This window comes from Chiloscyllium punctatum, chromosome 3 (genome assembly GCF_047496795.1).
Source record: "Chiloscyllium punctatum isolate Juve2018m chromosome 3, sChiPun1.3, whole genome shotgun sequence".
In the NCBI taxonomy this organism is placed as follows: Eukaryota; Metazoa; Chordata; class Chondrichthyes; order Orectolobiformes; family Hemiscylliidae; genus Chiloscyllium; species Chiloscyllium punctatum.
The window spans coordinates 10,896,106-10,915,496 of NC_092741.1; the positions used below are offsets into that span (position 1 = coordinate 10,896,106).

Sequence of the window (19,391 nt, forward strand, 5' to 3'; positions counted from 1 at the left end):
GCTGGTACCTCGGAAAAGCACAGAGAGAGTCACAAGCAGCTTGCACAGTGGGGATTCTTTAGTCAGGGGAGCCAACAGGATACTAGGGATAGTATTTGGTGACTAGTTGGTGTTTGTGTATCCTGGTGACTATTTTCTGCCTCTGTGTCCGATGTAGTGTTTGTTATGTAACTCAACACCAAAAGACATGATCCACGATCATTGGTATCCTTACATACAGATGAAGAAGGACACCACTTTGACTGGGACAATACATCCATCCTAGGACAGGTTAAACAGAGACACGCACGGGAATTCCTAGAGGCCTGGCATTCAAACCGGAACTCCATCAATAAGCACATCTATTTGGACCCCATTTACCAACCTCTTAGAAAAAGAACTGCAAATGATGTCACCCACTTTGACAGACCAAGACACATCAATAGAGAGCAGGACAGAACACCAGCACTTCACTGGGGGCTCACTGATGTTACCTAGCATGGTGATGAAACATCTGAGAACAAACCTGCCAGCTCAGCGAGCAAACTTACAACCTGCAACACAACAGTGTGTTTGCTCCTTTGTGATTTCTATCCATATGATTTGACGTTCCTTTCAAGATATCGTCCCCACTCATTGCAATAATTGATTGCTTGATCAATATTGCAAACCCCACTGTCCTCATCTCCATTCCACACTATCTCATCTGAATACCCTATAACGAGGATTGTTGAGCTGCTAATCCTGCCAAATTGTTAGGCAAGTCTCTGTCATAGCTTTGATATCATCTCTCCACTTGCCTATCTGTGCCTTCAGTACATGTGATTTATTCCTGGCTCCGTATATTAAGATATATTCCATTTAGCTTCTTTTTTTTTAATCTATCCTATGTTTTGTTTGCCTTCCAGACTCACTTACTTGCATTTTAACTTTTAATCCACATCAGCTTCTGTTCCCACTGAATGACCTTACAGAATTCCCCTACCAATCTAGTTTAAATCCACTCCAAAAGCATTCACAATCTACCTCATCTGGATACTGATCCCACCCACAGTACCATAGAGTTATACAGACCATTTAATCCAACTCATCCACACCAACCAGAGATCCCAATTTGACTCAATCCCATTTGCCAGCACTGGCCCATATCCCTCTAAACCCTTGCTATTCACATACCCATCCAGATGCCTTTTAAATGTTGTAAACGTATGCACCTTCACCACTTCCTCCAGCAGCTCATTCCATACACGTAGCACCCTTTGAATGAAAAGGTTAGCCCCAGGTCCCTTTTAAACCTTTCCCCTCTTATGTTAAACCTGTGCTCTCTAGTTTTGGGCTCCCCTACCTGGGAAAAAGACCTTGGCTATTCACCCTTTCCATGACCCTCATGATTTTATAAACCGTTATAAGGTCACACCTCAGCCTCTGATCGTCCAGGGAAAAAAGTCCCAGCCTATTCAGACTCTCCCTATAGCTCAAACCTTCCAGTCCTGGCAACATTCATGTAAATCTTTTCTGCACCCTCTCAAGTTTAACAATATCCTTCAAGACTAGGACCCGTGGACACAGTCTTAGAATTAGAGAATGAGAGGGGGTAAATTCAGAACAGAAATGCGGAGACATTTCTTCAGCCAGAGAGTGGTGGGCCTGTGGAATTCATTGCCGCAGAGTGCAGTGGAGGTCGGGACGCTAAATGTCTTCCAGGCAGAGATTGATAGATTCTTGTTGTCTCGGGGAATTAAGGGCTACGGGGAGAATGCGGGTAAGTGGAGTTGAAATGCCCATCAGCCATGATTGAATGGCGGAGTGGACTCAATGGGCCGAATGGCCTTACTTCCACTCCTATGTCTTATGGTCTTATGGTCTTATGGTGTAGAGGTGTGAAAAAGATCTGCCACCTTGCCTAACCATAGTAGGCCCACACAGAACATAGGAGAGCAAACTTGGCCAAACTATGCCAGAAACACCCAGAATGCCTCAGCAGTGACCAAGCAGGCTGACAAGTGAAACCAGACCGCATGCAGACAAGGGAATACACTTCCCAAAACACACTAACAATACCAGATCAACACAGTTGTCCCAAAGCCCCGAGGGCAGTCTCATAACACAGTCATATCAAAGCCACACAAAGGACAGGTCAAATGGAGAGACACTACCAAGGACCTCACTCCCAGGACAGTAACAATGGAAGCTCCTTACTGCTTCAAAAGAGACATTCTCACCTACCTGCAAAGAGAGCTGGAATCTCCTGATCCCATTGATACTGTCAGGATGTTACAATCCGATCAACAATCAGGACATTCTTCCAAGAACTGTTTTTCAATTATCATCATTGTAACTGGATTACTCAATTCCAAACACATTGTATCTTTCCCTATTTTAATTAACCTCATTGTACAAGATTCCTATAAAACCTGGCTTCGTCCTCAACTTGAGGAAGAGAATTCTCGGCTATCTGGACAGACTGTGCTGTTTCAGTTTAGTCAATTTCTCTTTCACAATATCACAGTACTAATAAACTGTTTGTCAATTTCACTTCAAACTATGTTTTGTGATCTCTAATTTATTGGGCTAATTTCTCCAACAAGAAGGGTGACCACAACTGTATGTAATATTCTAAAAGTGGCCTCATCAATATCCTGTACAGCTGGAACATGACGTCACTTCTATACTCAGTGCTCTGACCAATGAAGCCAAACATGCCAAATGCCTTCCTCACCATCCTGTCTACTTGTGACTCCACTTTCACTCCTGTTCAGATGTAATACATTCAACTTGTACAGGTCCTACAACATCCCTTCCCCAGAAACAGTTCCAATGCCCCAGGAATCTAAAGACCACCCACACGCACCAACTCTCCAGCTACACATTCACCTGCTCTATCCTTCTGTGTGTCACTGGGAGTAATCTGGAGATTACTACCTTTAAAGTTCTGCTTTTCAATTTCTGACTGAACTCCATAAAATCTGCTTGCAGGACCTCATTTTTATTTCTTCCTGTGTCATTTGTTCCAATATGTTCTATAACCTCTGGCTTTTCACCTTCAGAACACCCCACAGCCACTCTGTGATATCCTTGAGTCTGACACCTGGACGGCATTGCACCATTCTGGAATAACAACTCTGGCTGCAGAAATGTACATGCCTACTCTTCCCACTAACACATCCCCTCCCACTACAGCCTTGCCATTCTTCTTCCTTCCTCACTGAGCAGTTGGCCCTAGGTTCTGACTGGCCTCCAAAGAGCAACCATCACTCTGACTGTTTTCTAAGGGCATAAAATGGCTTGCAGGTGTGATGTAGGTTATGGAGATTCCCTCGCTACCTACTGGGTCCCCTTCTCTAGCCAGGAGGTCACACATTTCCTCTCTGTCTGGATATCCTTAATGTATGGGTGACCACGTTCTGAAACATCCCATCCACAAGCCTCTTGGCATTATGAGTTTCCCCAGTTGCTAATCAAGCTCCAAAGCTCAGAACTTGAATTGTTCTTTGGATATCCAGTTGGCCAGGTACATCTGGGATCTCCCACATAGTGCAGGATCTGCAAATCACAGGCCTGAACTCTCCTGAGATGTTGCACTTTGGTTTTGTTGAAGCGGTTCCACTGCTGGTCTCCCTACTCTGCCTGTCCACACTCATGCGCATTTCTCCTTTGAAATGCTCCTGAGTCCCTCACAGGGTAGGTGTGGAGAGGGTGGTTCCCTTGATGAGAGATTCTAGAAATAAGGGTTGCTATTTAAAAATCAGGGCTCTGCCATTTAAAACATGATTTTGTTTTTAATTGACAGAAGGCTGTGAGTCTTTGGAACACTCTTCCTGAAAAGGCAGTGGAAACAGAGTCACTGAATATTTGTAAGGCAGCGGTGGATCGATTCTGGGTAAGTAACGAAGTGAAAGGTTATCAGGGATAGGTATTAAATGGCAGAGCAGGGCCAAGGGACTGAATCATCTGTTTCTACTCCATCGTCATGTGTTCTTTTGTTTGACAAGTTAGTTATGTTTCTCTCTCCACAGAGACTACTAGATCGGCTGAGTACATGCAACATTTTCTGTTTTTGTTATAACATTGGTACTCTGATGTGGAAACAGTTTGATGCACCTGTGCCTGGACTGTAAGCCCTTTGCATTGTTAAAGGAAAGAATGAATGAAATATTTGCATTTATATCATGCCATTCATGATCTCTGAGGTCATGAATAAAGCACTTTACAGCCAATGTTTTACCTTTTGAAGTGCAGTCACTTTTCTGTAAGAATAAAAATATTACCACATTGCTCACGATCTCTGCATTCTTTGTTGGCCCGTCAGGTCACAATCGAGTCAATAAGTGTGGCGCTGAAAAAGCACAGTAGGTCAGGCAGCATCCGAGGAGCAGGAGGTTTGACGTTTCACTCCTGATGAAGGGTGTATGCCCAAAACGCAACTCTCCTGCTCCTTGGATGCTGCCTGACCTGCTGTGCTTTTCCACCACCACACTTATCGATTCTGATCCACAGCATCTGCAGTCCTCACTTTCTCCCATCAGGTCACATTGTTCGGTCACAAATCAAAGATCTTTTACTGACCTACATTGAGCAGGGAACCCATAAATATCACATTCTTTCACTGATTTACTTACCCTCCGCAGCAAGTAGCAGATCCGTTCAATGTTCCTCAGCCTCTCTCGCTAGGTAAGGAATAAAGAATAAAATTGAGGCAAAATCACTGACAAACAAGGTAGTCAATATTAAGGACAGACTAAGGACTGAAGGATCAGTGATTGAGGGACCCCAGAAACTGAGAGGATATCTGAGACTGAGCAACACTAAGAGACTGAGAGAGCAGGGTTCTAGAGGATCTCCAGGAACTGAAGATCATTAGGAACTGAAAGGACTATAAAGACTGAGACAATATGGGCTGAGAGACAAGGACTGAGAGGATTGAGACCTGAGATAGAGAGGTAGGGGCCCAGAGACTCCAGGAGCTAAAGGAACTGGCTGAGGGAAACTAGGATCTGAAGGGATGTTGGAGACTGTGGAAACAGGGAGTTTCTTGGGCTAAGGCAAAGGGCCTGAGGGAAAGGAATTAAGGACAAAAGAATGACCAATAGGAATAAAGCAACACCAGGAAATTATGGTGGAGGAGCAGAGATTATGAGACATCAAAGACTGGGGCTGAGACACAGGTTCTGATGGACAGGGATTGAGGAACAGGGACTAAGCAAAACTGGAGACAGAGGGACAGGGACTGCATGTAAGGTTCAGGGATTCATTCTCAGGTACAGAAAAAGTGGAACACCTGGCAAGGAAATGGACTAAAGAGCAGAGACTGGCAGACAGGGATTGAGGGACTGGGACTGAGGAATAGGGATTTAGAGACAAGGACTAAAGGAGAAAGACTGAGGGACACTGATTGACTGACTCAGGGACATGTATAAAAGACCCTGAGCGAGGAAATGAAGGACACCAGGGAAGAAGGACATTTGAATGAGGGACTGAGAAACAGGAACAAAGGACACTGAGTGAGTGTCTGAGGGACAAACACAAATGGTGTTTATAAGTGACTGAGGAACAGGGATGAAGGACACTATGTGAGGAAAGAGTGAATCCAGGAACTGAATAACAAGGAATAGAGTTGGATAGAGTAGAGATTACAGATGGCAACCTATTCAGAGCTAACACTTGGTACCATCGCCCCATTCCTCAGGCAATGAATATGATATAGAGCACTTTACCCTCCTCTTGTGGTGTAAGGAGTCTTCGATGTACTTACTGCATGGAGAGGATTGCATTGATCAATGGGGCTCCTAAGATCTTTACGTAACTCATCAAATGCAATTATCTGTAACACAATCAACAGAAACAGCTATTAAACTCTTTATCCTCAAGGGGAATATATTCACAGTACTGATTTTTAAATGTTCAAATATGGGGTATGTGCATCCCATAGCATCACCAATTAGGACAGCATTTTGCCCTGGAGAAGGTGATGCCTTGCTTAACTACTGCAGTCCTTGAGGTGGAAGGACACTAACAGTGCTGATAGGAAACAATTCCAGAATTTTGATCCAGCATCAGTGAAGGAACAGCAAATATTTCCAAATTAAACAGTAAGTTGGTTGGAGGGAAGCTTACAGGCATGATCTGTTAAGGTTTACAACTAACTTTAAACCTTAACAGTTTCAAATAACCCTTCTGGTCCAAAACATTTAACTTGATTTGATTTGATTTATTACTGTCACATGTACTGAGGTACAGTGAAAGGTGTGTTTTACAGGCTTTACAGACAGATCATACTATACAAATGCATCAGGGTAACAGAACAGAGTGCTACTGAGAAGGTGCAGAGAGAGATCAACGTTTACAGTTAAACGGATCTAAACTCCTTTGCTAAACTCCTTATACAGAAGTAACCTGCTTTGAATTATTCTAAAGTGTTTTCTCTTTTTAGAATCATCGAGTCATACAGCGTGTAAACAGAAACATCAGTCCAACTTGACCATGCTGACCATAATCTCAAACTAAACTAGTTCCACCTGCCTGCGTTTGGCCCCTATCCCTCCAAATATTTCTTATTTATCCAAATGTTTTTTAACATTAAAACTATACCGCATCCATCACTTCCTCTGGAAGTTCATTCCATACATGAACCATTCTCTGTTTAAAAAAATTGCCCCTCATGTCTTTGTAAAATTTTTCTTCGCTCACCTTAAAAATATGCCCCTTATCTTGAAATCCCCCACCCTAAGGAAAAGACACGTGCCATTCACATTATCTATATTCCTCATGATTTAATAAACCTCTATAAGGTCATCCCTCATCCTCCTATGCTCTAGTGAAAAAACTATCCAGCCTCCCCTAATAACTCAAACCCTCCATTCAAGATAACATCCTGGTAACTATTTCCTGTACCCTCTCCAGCTTAATAATATCCTTCCTGTAACAGGGCGATGAGAACTGGACACAGTACTCCAGAAGAAGCCTCACCAATGTCCTTTACAATGCCCCAAATCCTATACTCAAAGGTCTGAGCAATAAAAACAAGTATGCTAAGTGCCATCTTAACCATCCTGTCTACATCTGACACAAACTTTAAAAAGCGCCTGAATTCCTCAGTCTCTCTGTTCTACAACACTACACAAGGTCCTACTTTTAATTGTATAAGTCCTGTCTTTGTTTTACTAAAATGCAATACCTCGCATTTATCCAAATTAAACTCCATTTGCCACTCCTCAGCCCATTCGTCCAATTGATCTAGATTCCTTTGTAATCTTCTTCACTGTCTTCTATACCTCCAATCTTTGATGTCATCTGCAAACTTACTAACCATGACTTTTATATTCTCATCTAATTCATTGATATAAATGACCTACTAAAGTGGATCCAGCACTGATCCCTGTGGAAAACTGCTAGTAACAGGCCACCACACTCTCTGTCACCTGCCCTTAAGCCAGTTTTGTATCCAATTGGAAAGTTCACCATGTGATCTAACTTTATTCATTAGTCTACTGTGCGGAAACTTGTCAACAGCTTCTCAGGAGCAGCTGCTTTACAAATCCAACTTCAGCCAAGAAACTTGCAGAACTATCTTTGCTAAAACCAAAAACAAAACCTTTTCTTTCCCAAGCTAGGTGGTTCCACTATTCAAAAAGTGAATTAAAAAAATCTCTGACTTTCAAAACCAGAGCTTAATGTACAACTGTTTCCTGTCTTCACTCGAGTTCTTCTAATGTAAATAAAAATTATTAGTCTCTAGGAAGTATATTTCTCTCGTACTGTGTTTTAAAAGAAATGACCATGGTTACAGAAATACTTGTACGTTCATCATTGATCAGATGTAGAAAACCCATATGCCACTAGTTCAAATTCAGAACCCCAACCCAAACATAAATGATGTTAAAATATCTACAAATCACACACTTCAAATCACAAAAGCACACTTTCAGATTGATGTACATACACACAGATATGTATGATAATAAACACTCAGACAAGTGTATCCACATATATTTATTTATTATATAGATAAGTACATACACATTGCATTTGGATAATCCCATTAACAGAAAAAAAACAATAAGGGTGTTTCAAGTAAGACCTTGTTAGAAAAGTGAATGCCTTTCCAAGAAGGAGATATTAGCACAAAACACAGATTCAAGAAAATAAACACATACAAACTATCTACTCCTTCATTAAATCCACAACTTCACATTCACACAAGTATTTTTTTCATGGATAGCTTCACCTGAGCTGATGCCAGTTTTCTATTACTTCCAGATTTTAAAAATTTAAAGCAAATTCACAAGCTGCTCTGGTTGGTCTTGAACTTTCCTACTCTAGATTATTAGCTGAGTAACATACCCATCATGCTACCATTTACATGATAACTTGACTCCTGTTGTCTGTGTTTCATCTAGAAGTAACCAGCTCGGCTGTTGAAGTAGGAATATTGGAAACCATGCCACAGGGTTGAACTGTTACTGGCTCATACATGCTTTGACACATCTCTGTAGCAGCTGAGACTTGAACCCAAAACTTCTGGTAGGGGACATGAACACTGAGTTTAGATCAGAGTAGTGCTGGAAAAGCACAACAGGTCAGGCAGCATCCAAGGAGCAGGAAAATCAATGTTTCATATCGTTCCAGGGTGGAGGCTCTCTGCCTCCATTCCTGATGAAGGGCTTTTGCCCGAAACGTCGATTTTCCTGCTCCTCAGATGCTGCCTGACCTGCTATGTTTTTCCAGCACCACTCTGATCTAAACTCTGGTTTCCAGCATCTGCAGTCCTCACTTTTGCCTTGCCAACTTGAACACTGAGCCAAAAAACCCCCTTCAGATATTGGTATTCTCTGTCAGATTTAAAACACAAATTATCTACGTTTCTCTCATCCTAAATATATAAATCCCCCCTCAGTATGGTATTTAGAGACACACACATTCTCCCTCTTTAATTACATGTCAATCAGTTCTGAGGAACACAGAGAAGCAAGATTACTTCTACATTGTATATGTCACATGTTTTAAACATATAAATAAAATCTTATGTGGACAACTCCACTCACTCTACTGATGCTTCAATACATTACAATCTTGATTTAAACATGGGCAAAAGTGCACCCTCTGGCTCACATGAGGAACTCACTGGAAGGTTAAAAATGGTGATGTGCACACATACAGATATTACAACCATGCTTTATACTACATTCTAACACATTGGGTGAGGTGATGGTATTAATGCCGATTATTAATCCAGAGACTCAGGAATGTTCTGGGGACCAGGATTTGAATTTCGCCACTACAGATGGTGGAATTTGAGATTTTAAAAATCTGGAATTAAGAATCTAATGATGACCACTGTTAATTGGTAGAAAAATTGTCAGAAACCCTTTGGTTAACTGACGTCCTGAAGGGAAAGCAAGTTGCCATCCTCACCAAGCCTAGGCCTAAGCATGACTCCAGACTCACAGGAAGGTGGTTGAAACTTAACTGACCTCTGGGCAATTAGGGATGGGTAATAAATATTGGTCTAGCCAGCAATATCCATATTTCCTGAACAATTAAAATCAAATAGGAACAGAAGGAGGCCATTCCCATTCAGAACAATCCAGCAAAAGATGCTGTTCAAGATGGAAATTAGAAAGCAAACTAAATGCAAGATAAAATTCTGGGAGTGGGATTAGAGCTCTGATTGGTGCAGAACATTAGGCAAATGCCTTCCACTTCTGTGCTGTGAACTCTCCATTTAAAAGGCATCTGGATGGGCCTATGAATAGGAAGGGTTTAGAGGGATATGGGTCAAGATTAGAGTGGTGCTGGAAAAGCACAGCAGGTCAGGCAGCATCCGAGGAGCAAGAAGGGCCTTTGCCCAAAACATCAATTTTCCTGCTCCTCGGATGCTGCCTGACCTGCTGTGCTTTCCCAGCACCACACTCTCAACTCTGATCTCCAGCATCTGTGGTACTCACTTTCACCTGAGAGGGATATGGACCAAGTGCTGGCAAATGGGACTAGATTAATTTAGGATATCCAGTCAGCATGGGTGAGTTGGACGGAAGGGTCTGTGTCCATGCTAGACAGTTCAATGACTCTATAACCCTCTGTGAGCTGGGATTCCATGTGAAAGGTCTGTTTGAGAAAAGTGCTGGTCAAATTAAACTGTCTCCCAGTGAGAAATCAGGCTTTCAGCAAAGGAATGATGAACAGAAATTCTTTAAAACTAGTACAACAAACTGCCTCATCCACATAAATGAATTAATTATGAAGTGTGAATAAACTGACTGACTTGCACACAGGAAGATCTCACAAGTCCCTTGTGAGTGTATTACTCCCTTAATACTGGCCACTTCCTCAGTGCTGCTGTTGGTCCAGGATGCCAACTTGCGGAATGCTTCAGAGATCATCTCCGGGACACATGCAGGAAGCAACCCCACCGCCCTGTGGCCAAACCCTTTAACTCCCCTCCCACTCTACCAATGATATGCAGGTCCTGGGCCTCCTCCATGACCAAACCTTTACTACCTGACACCTGGAAGAAGAACGCCTCATTTTCTGCCTTGGGACCCTCCAACCACATGGGACTAATGTGGATTTCACCAGGTTCCTCATTTCCCCTCCACCCACCTTATCCCAGTTCCAACCTTCCAATTCAGCACCACCCTCTTGACCTGTCCTACCTGTCCATCTTCTTTCCCACTATTTGCTCCACCTTCCTCTCCGACCTATCATCTTCACCCCCAACTTCATCTCCCGATCATATTCCCAGCTATCTTTCCCTGGCCTCACACCCCTCCCATTTAACTCTCAGCCCCCTTAGGCCAACCCCTCAATTCCTGATGAAGGGCTTATGCTCGAAACGTTGATTCTCCTGCTCTCGGGTGCTGTCTGACTGGCTGTATGTATTCAGCACCATACTGTTCAACTCTAACCTCCAGTGCTCACTTTCTCCCATTACAAATGTTAAGGACGTGAAGAGGGACTAGGCATGGGAAGGGGAGGATCCAGTTCTTGTGGTCCATGTGGATACCAATGACGTTGGTAGGACAAAGGAAGAGAGTCTACTGAGGAAAAAGGCAGGCAAATTGGGGAACTTTTCATCCTTATATAAAACAACTTTTGTGATGACCTCGGGAATAGCAGGGCTTAACTTCTAGTGTGCTACCCCAGTGAGGTGTAACAAGGGTATTATATTAACATGAGTAGAGGATTGGCTAACTACATGGAAATGGAGAGTCAGGATAAAGGGGTTGTTTTCAGGTTGCCAAACTAACTGGTGAAGCACCACAAGGGGCAGTGCCTCAACTTTTTGTGATCGATAGGGATAGTCCATATTGAAGTCAAATGTGCTAATGATATAAAAATAAGTAGGAAAACAAGCATTAGGAGGATGTAAACTGTTGGCAAAGTGAAAGATATAGATAAGTGAGTTGCAAAACTTTGGCAGTTGGAGTATAATGTTGGATCATGTGAACTTATCCATTTGGTGGAAGAATAGAAAAGCACCATATTATTTACATGGAAATTAAAACCTTGATTGAAACATGGACAAAAGAGCTGAACTGCAGAAGAGGGCTGGGGTTCCATTGATATCAAGACTGCATGTGACTGAGTGTGACATCAAGGAACCATAACAAAACTGAAGGCAGTGGGAATCAGGGAAAACTCTCTGCTGTTTGGTGACATACCTGGCATGAAGGAAGATGATTATGGTTTGAAGTCAATCATCTCTGTTCCAGTACATCTCTGCAAGAGTTACACAGCCTAACCAGCTTCAATTAATTCACTGATGATCTTCATAAAATACCCTACAGCGCAGAAGAGGCTATTTGGCCCACTGACACTTTGAAGAGTGTTCACCCCACGATATCCCCATAACCTCGTATTTCCAATGGCTAATTCACCTAGCCTACACATCCCTGAATGCTACAGGGCAATTTAGCATTGCCAAAACACTCTAACCTGCATATCTTTGGATTATGGGAGGAAACCGGAGCACCTGGAGGAAACCCACACAGACACAGGGAGAATGTGCAAACTCCACGTAGACTCGGGAAAAACCTGCAAATTCTAAAAGACAGTCACCCAAGAATGGGATCAAACCCAGGCCCCTGGTGCTGTGAGGTGACAGTGCTAATAATCAGTCTATCAAGAGGCCTGAAGTGGGAATGATCACCAATGTTTAGCACCATGCATGACCTGTCAGATGCTGACGTTGTCCAACTTCAAATGCAACAAGATCTCTGGTCAATATCTATGTTTGAGCTGACAAGTGGCAACAGTAAAAAGGCAACTAGAATGAGAATAGAGCCCCTTAAAAATCAACGAAGTTGTCTATGTGTGGAATGACAGGAGATGAGAGAGATACCAAATGAATATTTCGCATCAGTTTTTACTGTGGACAAAGACATGTAAGCTAGAGAACTTGGGGAAATAAATATCGATGTCTTGAAAATATTTCACATTACAGAAGAGGAAGTGCTGAAGATCTTAAAAAATGTAAAAGTGGTTAAATCTTTGGCACCTGATCAAGTGTATCCCAGGATGTTGTGGGGAGTTAGGGGAGAAATTGTGGAAACTCTAGCAGAGATATTTCTATCATCTACTGCCATGGGTGAAGTACTAGAGGACTGGAGTTGTGTCTTTATTTAAGAAAGGCTGTAAGGAGTAAGCTGGGGACGATGAACGATGAGTCTGACATCAGTGGTGGGTAAATTGTTGGAGGGGATTCTGAAAGATAAGATTTGCATGCTTTTGGAGAGGCAAGGAATGATAAGGCATAGTCAACTTGTCTTTGTGCATGGCCAATCATGTCTCAGAAACTTGATTGAATTTTTTGAGGGCATAGCGAAAATGTTTGATGAGGCAGAGTAGTAGACATAATCTACATGGATTTAAGTAAATTTTTCAACAAGGTTCCACATGGTAGACTGGTTAGTAAAATTAGATCACATGGGATTCAGGCAGAGTTTGCCATTGGATACAAAATTGGTTTGATGGTGGGAGACAGAGGTTGGTGGTGGAGGGTTGGTTTTTGGACTGGAGGCCTGTGACCAATAGTGTTCCGCAGGGATCATTGGGTCTAGTGTTGTTTGTTACTTATGTAAATGATTTGCATCAGAATTTAGGAGCATGGTTTGTAACTTTGCAGATGACATCAAAATTGATGATATAGTCAACAGAGAAGAAGGTTATCTAAGATTACAAAGGGATCTTGATCAACTTGGCTAATGGGCTAAGAAATGGCAGATGGAGTTCAATTTGGATAAAATGAGGTATTGCATTTTGGTAAGATGAACAAGGACATGACTTATACAATCAATGGTAAGGTCCTGGGTGGTACTGTAAAACAGAGACATCTAGGGTTCAAGTCAATATATTCTTTGCGATTTGCATCACAGGTAGATAGGGTGGTTAAGAAGTCATTTAGCACACTTGCCTTCATTGCTTAGACCTTTGAGTATAGGATTTGGGACATCATGTTGAGGTTGTACAGGCAGGTGGGACTAATTTAATTTGGGAACATGGTCAGCATGGACTGGTTGGACTGAAAGGTCTGTTTCTGTGCTCTATGACTCTAAAATTCTAATAATCATGGGGGACTTCAATATGCAAGTGGACTGGAAAATTCAGATCAGTAGCAAATCTTAAGAAAAACAATTTGTGGAATGTCTACAAGACAACACTTTTTTGGAGCAGCTTATGGGCCCACTAGACAACCGCCACTTCTGGATTCAGTGATGTGTAATGAAGCAGACTTGATGACAGAGCTGAAGTGAAGGAACCCCTTGGGAGCTGTGACCATAACATGATAAAATCCATCCTGCATTTCGAGAGGGAGAAGATTGAATCAGATGTAATGGAATAGAATTGAGTAAAAGAAACCTTAAAGACATGAGGGAGGAACTGGCCAGAATTAGAAGGGAACCCCGGCAGGGATGAGAGTGGAGCAGCAACGGCAGGAGTTTCAGGAGGTAATTTGGGAGGCATGACAGAAATTCATCGCAAGGAGAAAGAAATATGTATTAAGGAGAAGATGAGGCAACCATGACTGATGAGGGAAGTCAGGGACAGCATAAAAGCAAAAAGAAAAAGCATACAATGTGGGAAGCCTTTAAAAACCAGCAGAGGATAACCAAAAAGCAATAAGGGAGGGACAATGAAATATGAGAGTAAGCTAGCTAGAAATAGAAAATATTTCAATAATTTTTTTTAGATAAAAGGTAAGAGAGAGGTAAACATGGACATTGAACTGCTCGAAAATGACACTGGAGAAGTATTAACAGTAAAGAAATGGCAAAGGAACTGAATAGGTACTTTGCATTAATTTTCACAGTGGAAGACACCAGCAATATGCCAGACTTCAAGAAAGTCGGGGGCAGAGGTGAGTGCAGTGGCATCACTAAGGAGAAGGTACTGGGGAAGCTGAAAAGTTTGAGAGCAAATAAATCACCTGGACCAGATGAACTACACTTGAGATAGCTCAGGAGATTGTAGAGGCATTGGTGATGATCTCTCAAGAAGCATTGGAGTCAGGGAGGGTCCCAGAGGATTGGAAAATGAATAATGTAACACCCTGTTTAAGAAGTAAGGGAGGCAGAAGACAGGAAATGATAGGCCGGTTAGCCTGACCTCTGTCGTTAGTGAGAATTTAGAGTCCATTATTAAGGATGAGATTGCGGAGTACTTGGAAGGGCATGGTAAAGTAGGGCAGAGTCAACAAAAAAAAGGCCATGATGGGAGTTGTGTACAAGCTGCCTAGGAGTAGTCACAATACAGGGAAGAAAATAAATCAGGAGTAGCAGATGGAGTTTAATTTGGTTCAATGTGAGGTATTGCATTTTGTTAAGGTGAACATGGGCGGGACTCATAACAGTTAACTGTAGGGCCCTGGGTAGTGTTGTTAAACAGAGGGACCTTGTGGTTCAGGTACATAGTTCTTCAAAAGTTGCATCACAGGTGGACAAGGTAGTTCAGAAGGCATTTAGCACACTGGCCTTCATTGCTCAGATCATTGAGTATGAGAGTTAGGATATCGTGTTGAGGTCATATAGGACCTTGATGAGGCCACTTTTGAAGTGCTGTGCATATTTTTGGTCACCCTGCTATAGGATTGATATTATTAAATTGGGAGAGGGTTCAAAAAAGATTTACAAGGATATTGCCAGGACTGGATGTTTTGAGTTATAAAAATAGGCTGGATAGGCTGGGACTTTTGTCACTGGAGGGTAGGAGGTTGAGGGGTGACCAGGGCATTGATAAAGATGGGGGAGTTCAAAAACTAGAGGACATATTTTTAAGGTGAGAGGAGATAGATTTAAAAGGGATCTGGGAGACAACTTTTTCTCACAGAGGGTTGTTTGCTTGTGGAATGAACTGCCAGTGGAAATGGTAGATGCAGGTACAATACAACATTTCAAAGGCATTAGGATAGGTACATGAATAGGAAAGGTTAAGAGGAACATGGGCCAAACACAGGCAAGTGGGACTAGTTAGTTTGGGAAATTTAGTTGGCATGGACTGGTTGGACCAAAGGGTCTGTTTCCATGCTGTATGACTCTATGATTCTACAACACTTGCCTCTTCAGATACAATGCAATTTCCATGTCTAAATCCCCCACTATACATGTCAGATTACTATCGACCAGAAGCTGAATTGGATGAACACAGTGGCTACAAGAGCAGGTCAGAGGCCAAGAATACTGTAATGAATAGCTCACATTCTAATTCCGCAAAGCCTCCACTTTCTACAAGGCACAGTCAGGTGGTGATGGAATACTCCCCATTTGCGTGGATGAGTGTAGCTCCAACAACACTCAAGAAGCTTGACACTTCTCAAGACCAAGTAGCTGCTTGATTAGCACCATTTCCACAAACATGCACTCTTTTCACCACTGATACAATGTGACAACAAATGTGTACCATCCACGAGATGCATTGCAGAACTCCAGCAAGGCTCCTTATAGACAGCACTTTCCAAAGCCATGAACATGACCATCTAGAAGGATAAGAGCAGCCGGTGCATGAGGACACCATGGACTGTAATCTCCCTTCCAAGCCATTCACCATCCCAACTTGGAAATATATTGCCATTTCTTCAGTGTCAGTGGGTCAAAGTGACAACATGACACAGGTAAAGTTAAGATCTGAATAAAAAACAAACGGACTGCAGGTGCTGTAAATCAGAAACAAGAACAGAAATTTCTGGAAAAGCTCAGCAGGTCTGGCAGTAACTGTAGACAGAAATCAGAGTTAATGTTTTGTGTCATGTCACCCTTCCTCAGAACAGGTTAGGACCTTGTGCCAAGAGCTAGGGTAAGGTTCCTGGTATATATTCAATACTCTTTAAATTAAATGAAGTAAACAAAATGAGGGTAATACAAGGGTAAGTTGTGACAAGGCAGCTCTTCCTGGTGGAGTGCTCCTCCTGCATTGTGTGGAAAGCCTGTGACATTATTCAGGTTACGATGGGATAGGATCATGGCTGATCCGACAATCCTCATGTCTACTTTCTTGCCCTTTCCCCATAACCCCTGATCCACTCACTCTTCAAGAATATGTTTATCTCAGCCTTAAATATATACAAGGACTCTGCCCATATAATTTGGCTGTGTCAATGAGTTCCAAAGACTCACCAAACTCAGAGAGAAGAAATTCCTCCTCATCTCAGTCTTAAATTGGCACCCTTTATTCTGAGTCAAATGCATGGTACTGGAAAAGCACTGCAGGTGCAAAGCCTTCGGGCATAAGCCCTCAATTCTCCTGCTCCTCGGATGCTGCCTGACCTGCTGTGCTTTTCCAGCACCACACTCTCGACTCCGATCCCCAGCATCTGCGGTCCTCACTTTCCCCTAGCTGACTTCAACCCTTTATTCTGAGACTGTGCCCTCTGGTTCTAGACTCTCCCATGGGCAAAATATCTTCTGAGCATTTGTCCTGTTAAGCCTTTTAAGAATTCTATATGTTTCAATGAGATCACCTCTTATTTTGTTTTTGAAATTCCAGTGAGTAGAGTCTCAACCTGTTTAACTTTTGTTCATAAGATAAATCCTCCATATGGGGCCAGTCGAATGAACCTTCTCTGAACTGCCTCCAATGAAATGATATCTTTCCTTAAATGAGGAAACCAAAACTGCCTACAGTGCTCGATAAGTGGTCTCCCCAGCACCCTATACAGTTGCAGTAAGACTTCCCTACTGTCATACTCCAACCCTCTTGAAACAAGGCCCAACATTCCATGAGCCTTCCTGATTACTTGCTGTGCCTGTGTGCTAGTTTTCTGTGTTTCATGTGCAAGTTTGTCCAAGTTCCTTTGTATTAGAGAAAAGAGAGGAAAAGCAGAATGAGGATAATCTTATAAAAAAATCATGAAATGTGATCTGTAAGAGTTTCCAAATAGTATTTAAAAAATTAGTAAGTGAGTTTGAAATCAGAGATTTTATAATGAGAAAGAAGGAAATAACAGAGCAATTAGATTAAATTCAGTACAGTGTGGAAACAGGCCCTTCAGCCCAACAAGTCCACACCGACCCTCCGAAGAGCAACCCACCCAGATCCATTCCCCTACATTCACCCCTGACTAATGCACCTAACACTACGGGTAATTTAGCATGGCCAATTCACCTGACCTGCACATGTTTGGACTGTGGGAGGAAACTGGAGCCCCCGAAGGAAACCCATGCAGACACGGGGAGAATGTGCAAACTCCACGCAGTTGCCCGAGGCAGGAATTGAACCCAGGCCCCTGGCACTGTGAGGCAGCAGTGCTAACCATTGAGCTACTGCGCCGCCCCAAATTGTTAAGTATATTTAAAGTTGAGACAGACAGATATTTAATCAGTAAGGGAATTTTAAGGGATAAGACAGGAAAATGGAGTTGAGGATGGTCTGATTGGCCCACTTCTGCTCCTATGTTTTATGGAAAACTCGAGGCTGTTGATTAATCATCAATTATAAAGCCTGCCTGATTACCCATTCACGGGAAAGTGAGAAAATGGGAACAGAAATAGGCCATTAGCCCTTCAAGCCTATTTCATCATTCAATGATACCGCGACTGATCTGTGACTTAACTCTATGTACCCGCTTTAACACTCTAAGTTGCAGATATCTCTTAATCTCAGGTTGAAAATTAACAGTCGATCTAGCATCAACTGCCAATTGCATAACACAATTTAAAACTCTACCTTTTCAGAAAGTTTCTCTACTTCAGTTCTGAGCCCTGGTTCTAGATTTCAAAGCAACTATTTTTATGAAATAAAAAACTTCCCAGATATGCAAGGGAAGCAAAGGTCTTTTGGGAAGGAGAAATTAGAGGAAATTAATATCAGTAAAAAAAACTGATGCTAGAAAAATTACTAGGAATGAAAGCAGATAAATCCCCAGAGTCTAACAATCTATATCCCAGCGTACTAAAGGAAGCCACCATAAAAAAAGTGGATGTTTGCTTGCCATTTTCCAAAATGCTGTAGACTCCAGAACATCCCTGGTAAATTGGATGGTGGCAAAGACAATCCCACTGTTTAAAACAGGGAAATGAAAACTGGGAATTGCAGCTGGGAAGGAGCAACACTCCAAAAGCTAGTGCTTCCAAATAAATCTGTTGGATTATAACCTGGTGTTGTGTGATTTCTAAGTTTGTCCACCCCAGTCCAACACTGGCTCCTCCACATCATATTAACAGCAGTTGTCATCATTGTTTTGTTAAGTCAACAACAAACAGGGCATTAAGAGAAGTAATCCATCACAAGGATGTAATCGTCCATGTACAATGTGAATAGTCTGTTGCTATTTTTATCAAGAGCTGGATGGAATACATGCGAGTATAGAAGCTCCTTCTGCTGCTGGGCTTACACGTTTGGCATGTCATTGAATAACCTGCTTCATTCTCAGCCAGTAGAGAAACCTCGATTATCCAAACGACATGGGCAGGGAGTATTTTGTCAGATAATTGACTGGATAATCGAATGCTGGATAACACAGTTTAGCCAAGCATCGGGACCTTGCGATCTTGCTGGATAATCCGAAATTCAGATAATTGAATGCCGGGTAATCGAGGTTCCTATGTACACAGAACTCATGAGCTAACTGACTTGTGTATTCGGTATCACTATATTCCTAGTGTAACATGGAAATGATACCTTTGTGCAATGCTTTTTGCTTTAATAGGTAATTGTCCGTGAAAATAATGTTTCATGATATATTGATCGACCTGTGTTCAGCCTGAACGAATAAATCTTCTCAAGTACTTCTTTAATGTATCAGGCCATCCGTGGATAATAAGCTTTTGTAACTTTTTGTAGCTGTTCTTTAGCAGTTGCTCATGGCAACTATTCACACTGGCTCTGGCCAAAGTGTTACAGATCAAACTTCAAAACATCTAAATTGTGTAGACCAGAGCAACAATGTGCAGATCAAGGGGAATAACATGGTTTGATAATCA

General features: G+C 42.2%; 1 protein-coding gene across 2 annotated transcripts in view; it reads right to left on the reverse strand.

Annotated features, from left to right (window-relative positions):
• Positions 1–19,391, reverse strand: part of cnih3 (cornichon family AMPA receptor auxiliary protein 3) — a 129,067-nt gene that overhangs the window by 17,750 nt on the left and 91,926 nt on the right. For both annotated transcript variants that reach the window (XM_072550479.1, XM_072550471.1), the window contains 2 exons: positions 5,732–5,800; positions 4,599–4,646 (listed from right to left, as the gene is read on the reverse strand). In XM_072550479.1, the coding sequence (XP_072406580.1) occupies positions 4,599–4,646; positions 5,732–5,800 (117 nt within the window). The remainder of the gene's footprint in view (positions 1–4,598; positions 4,647–5,731; positions 5,801–19,391) is intronic.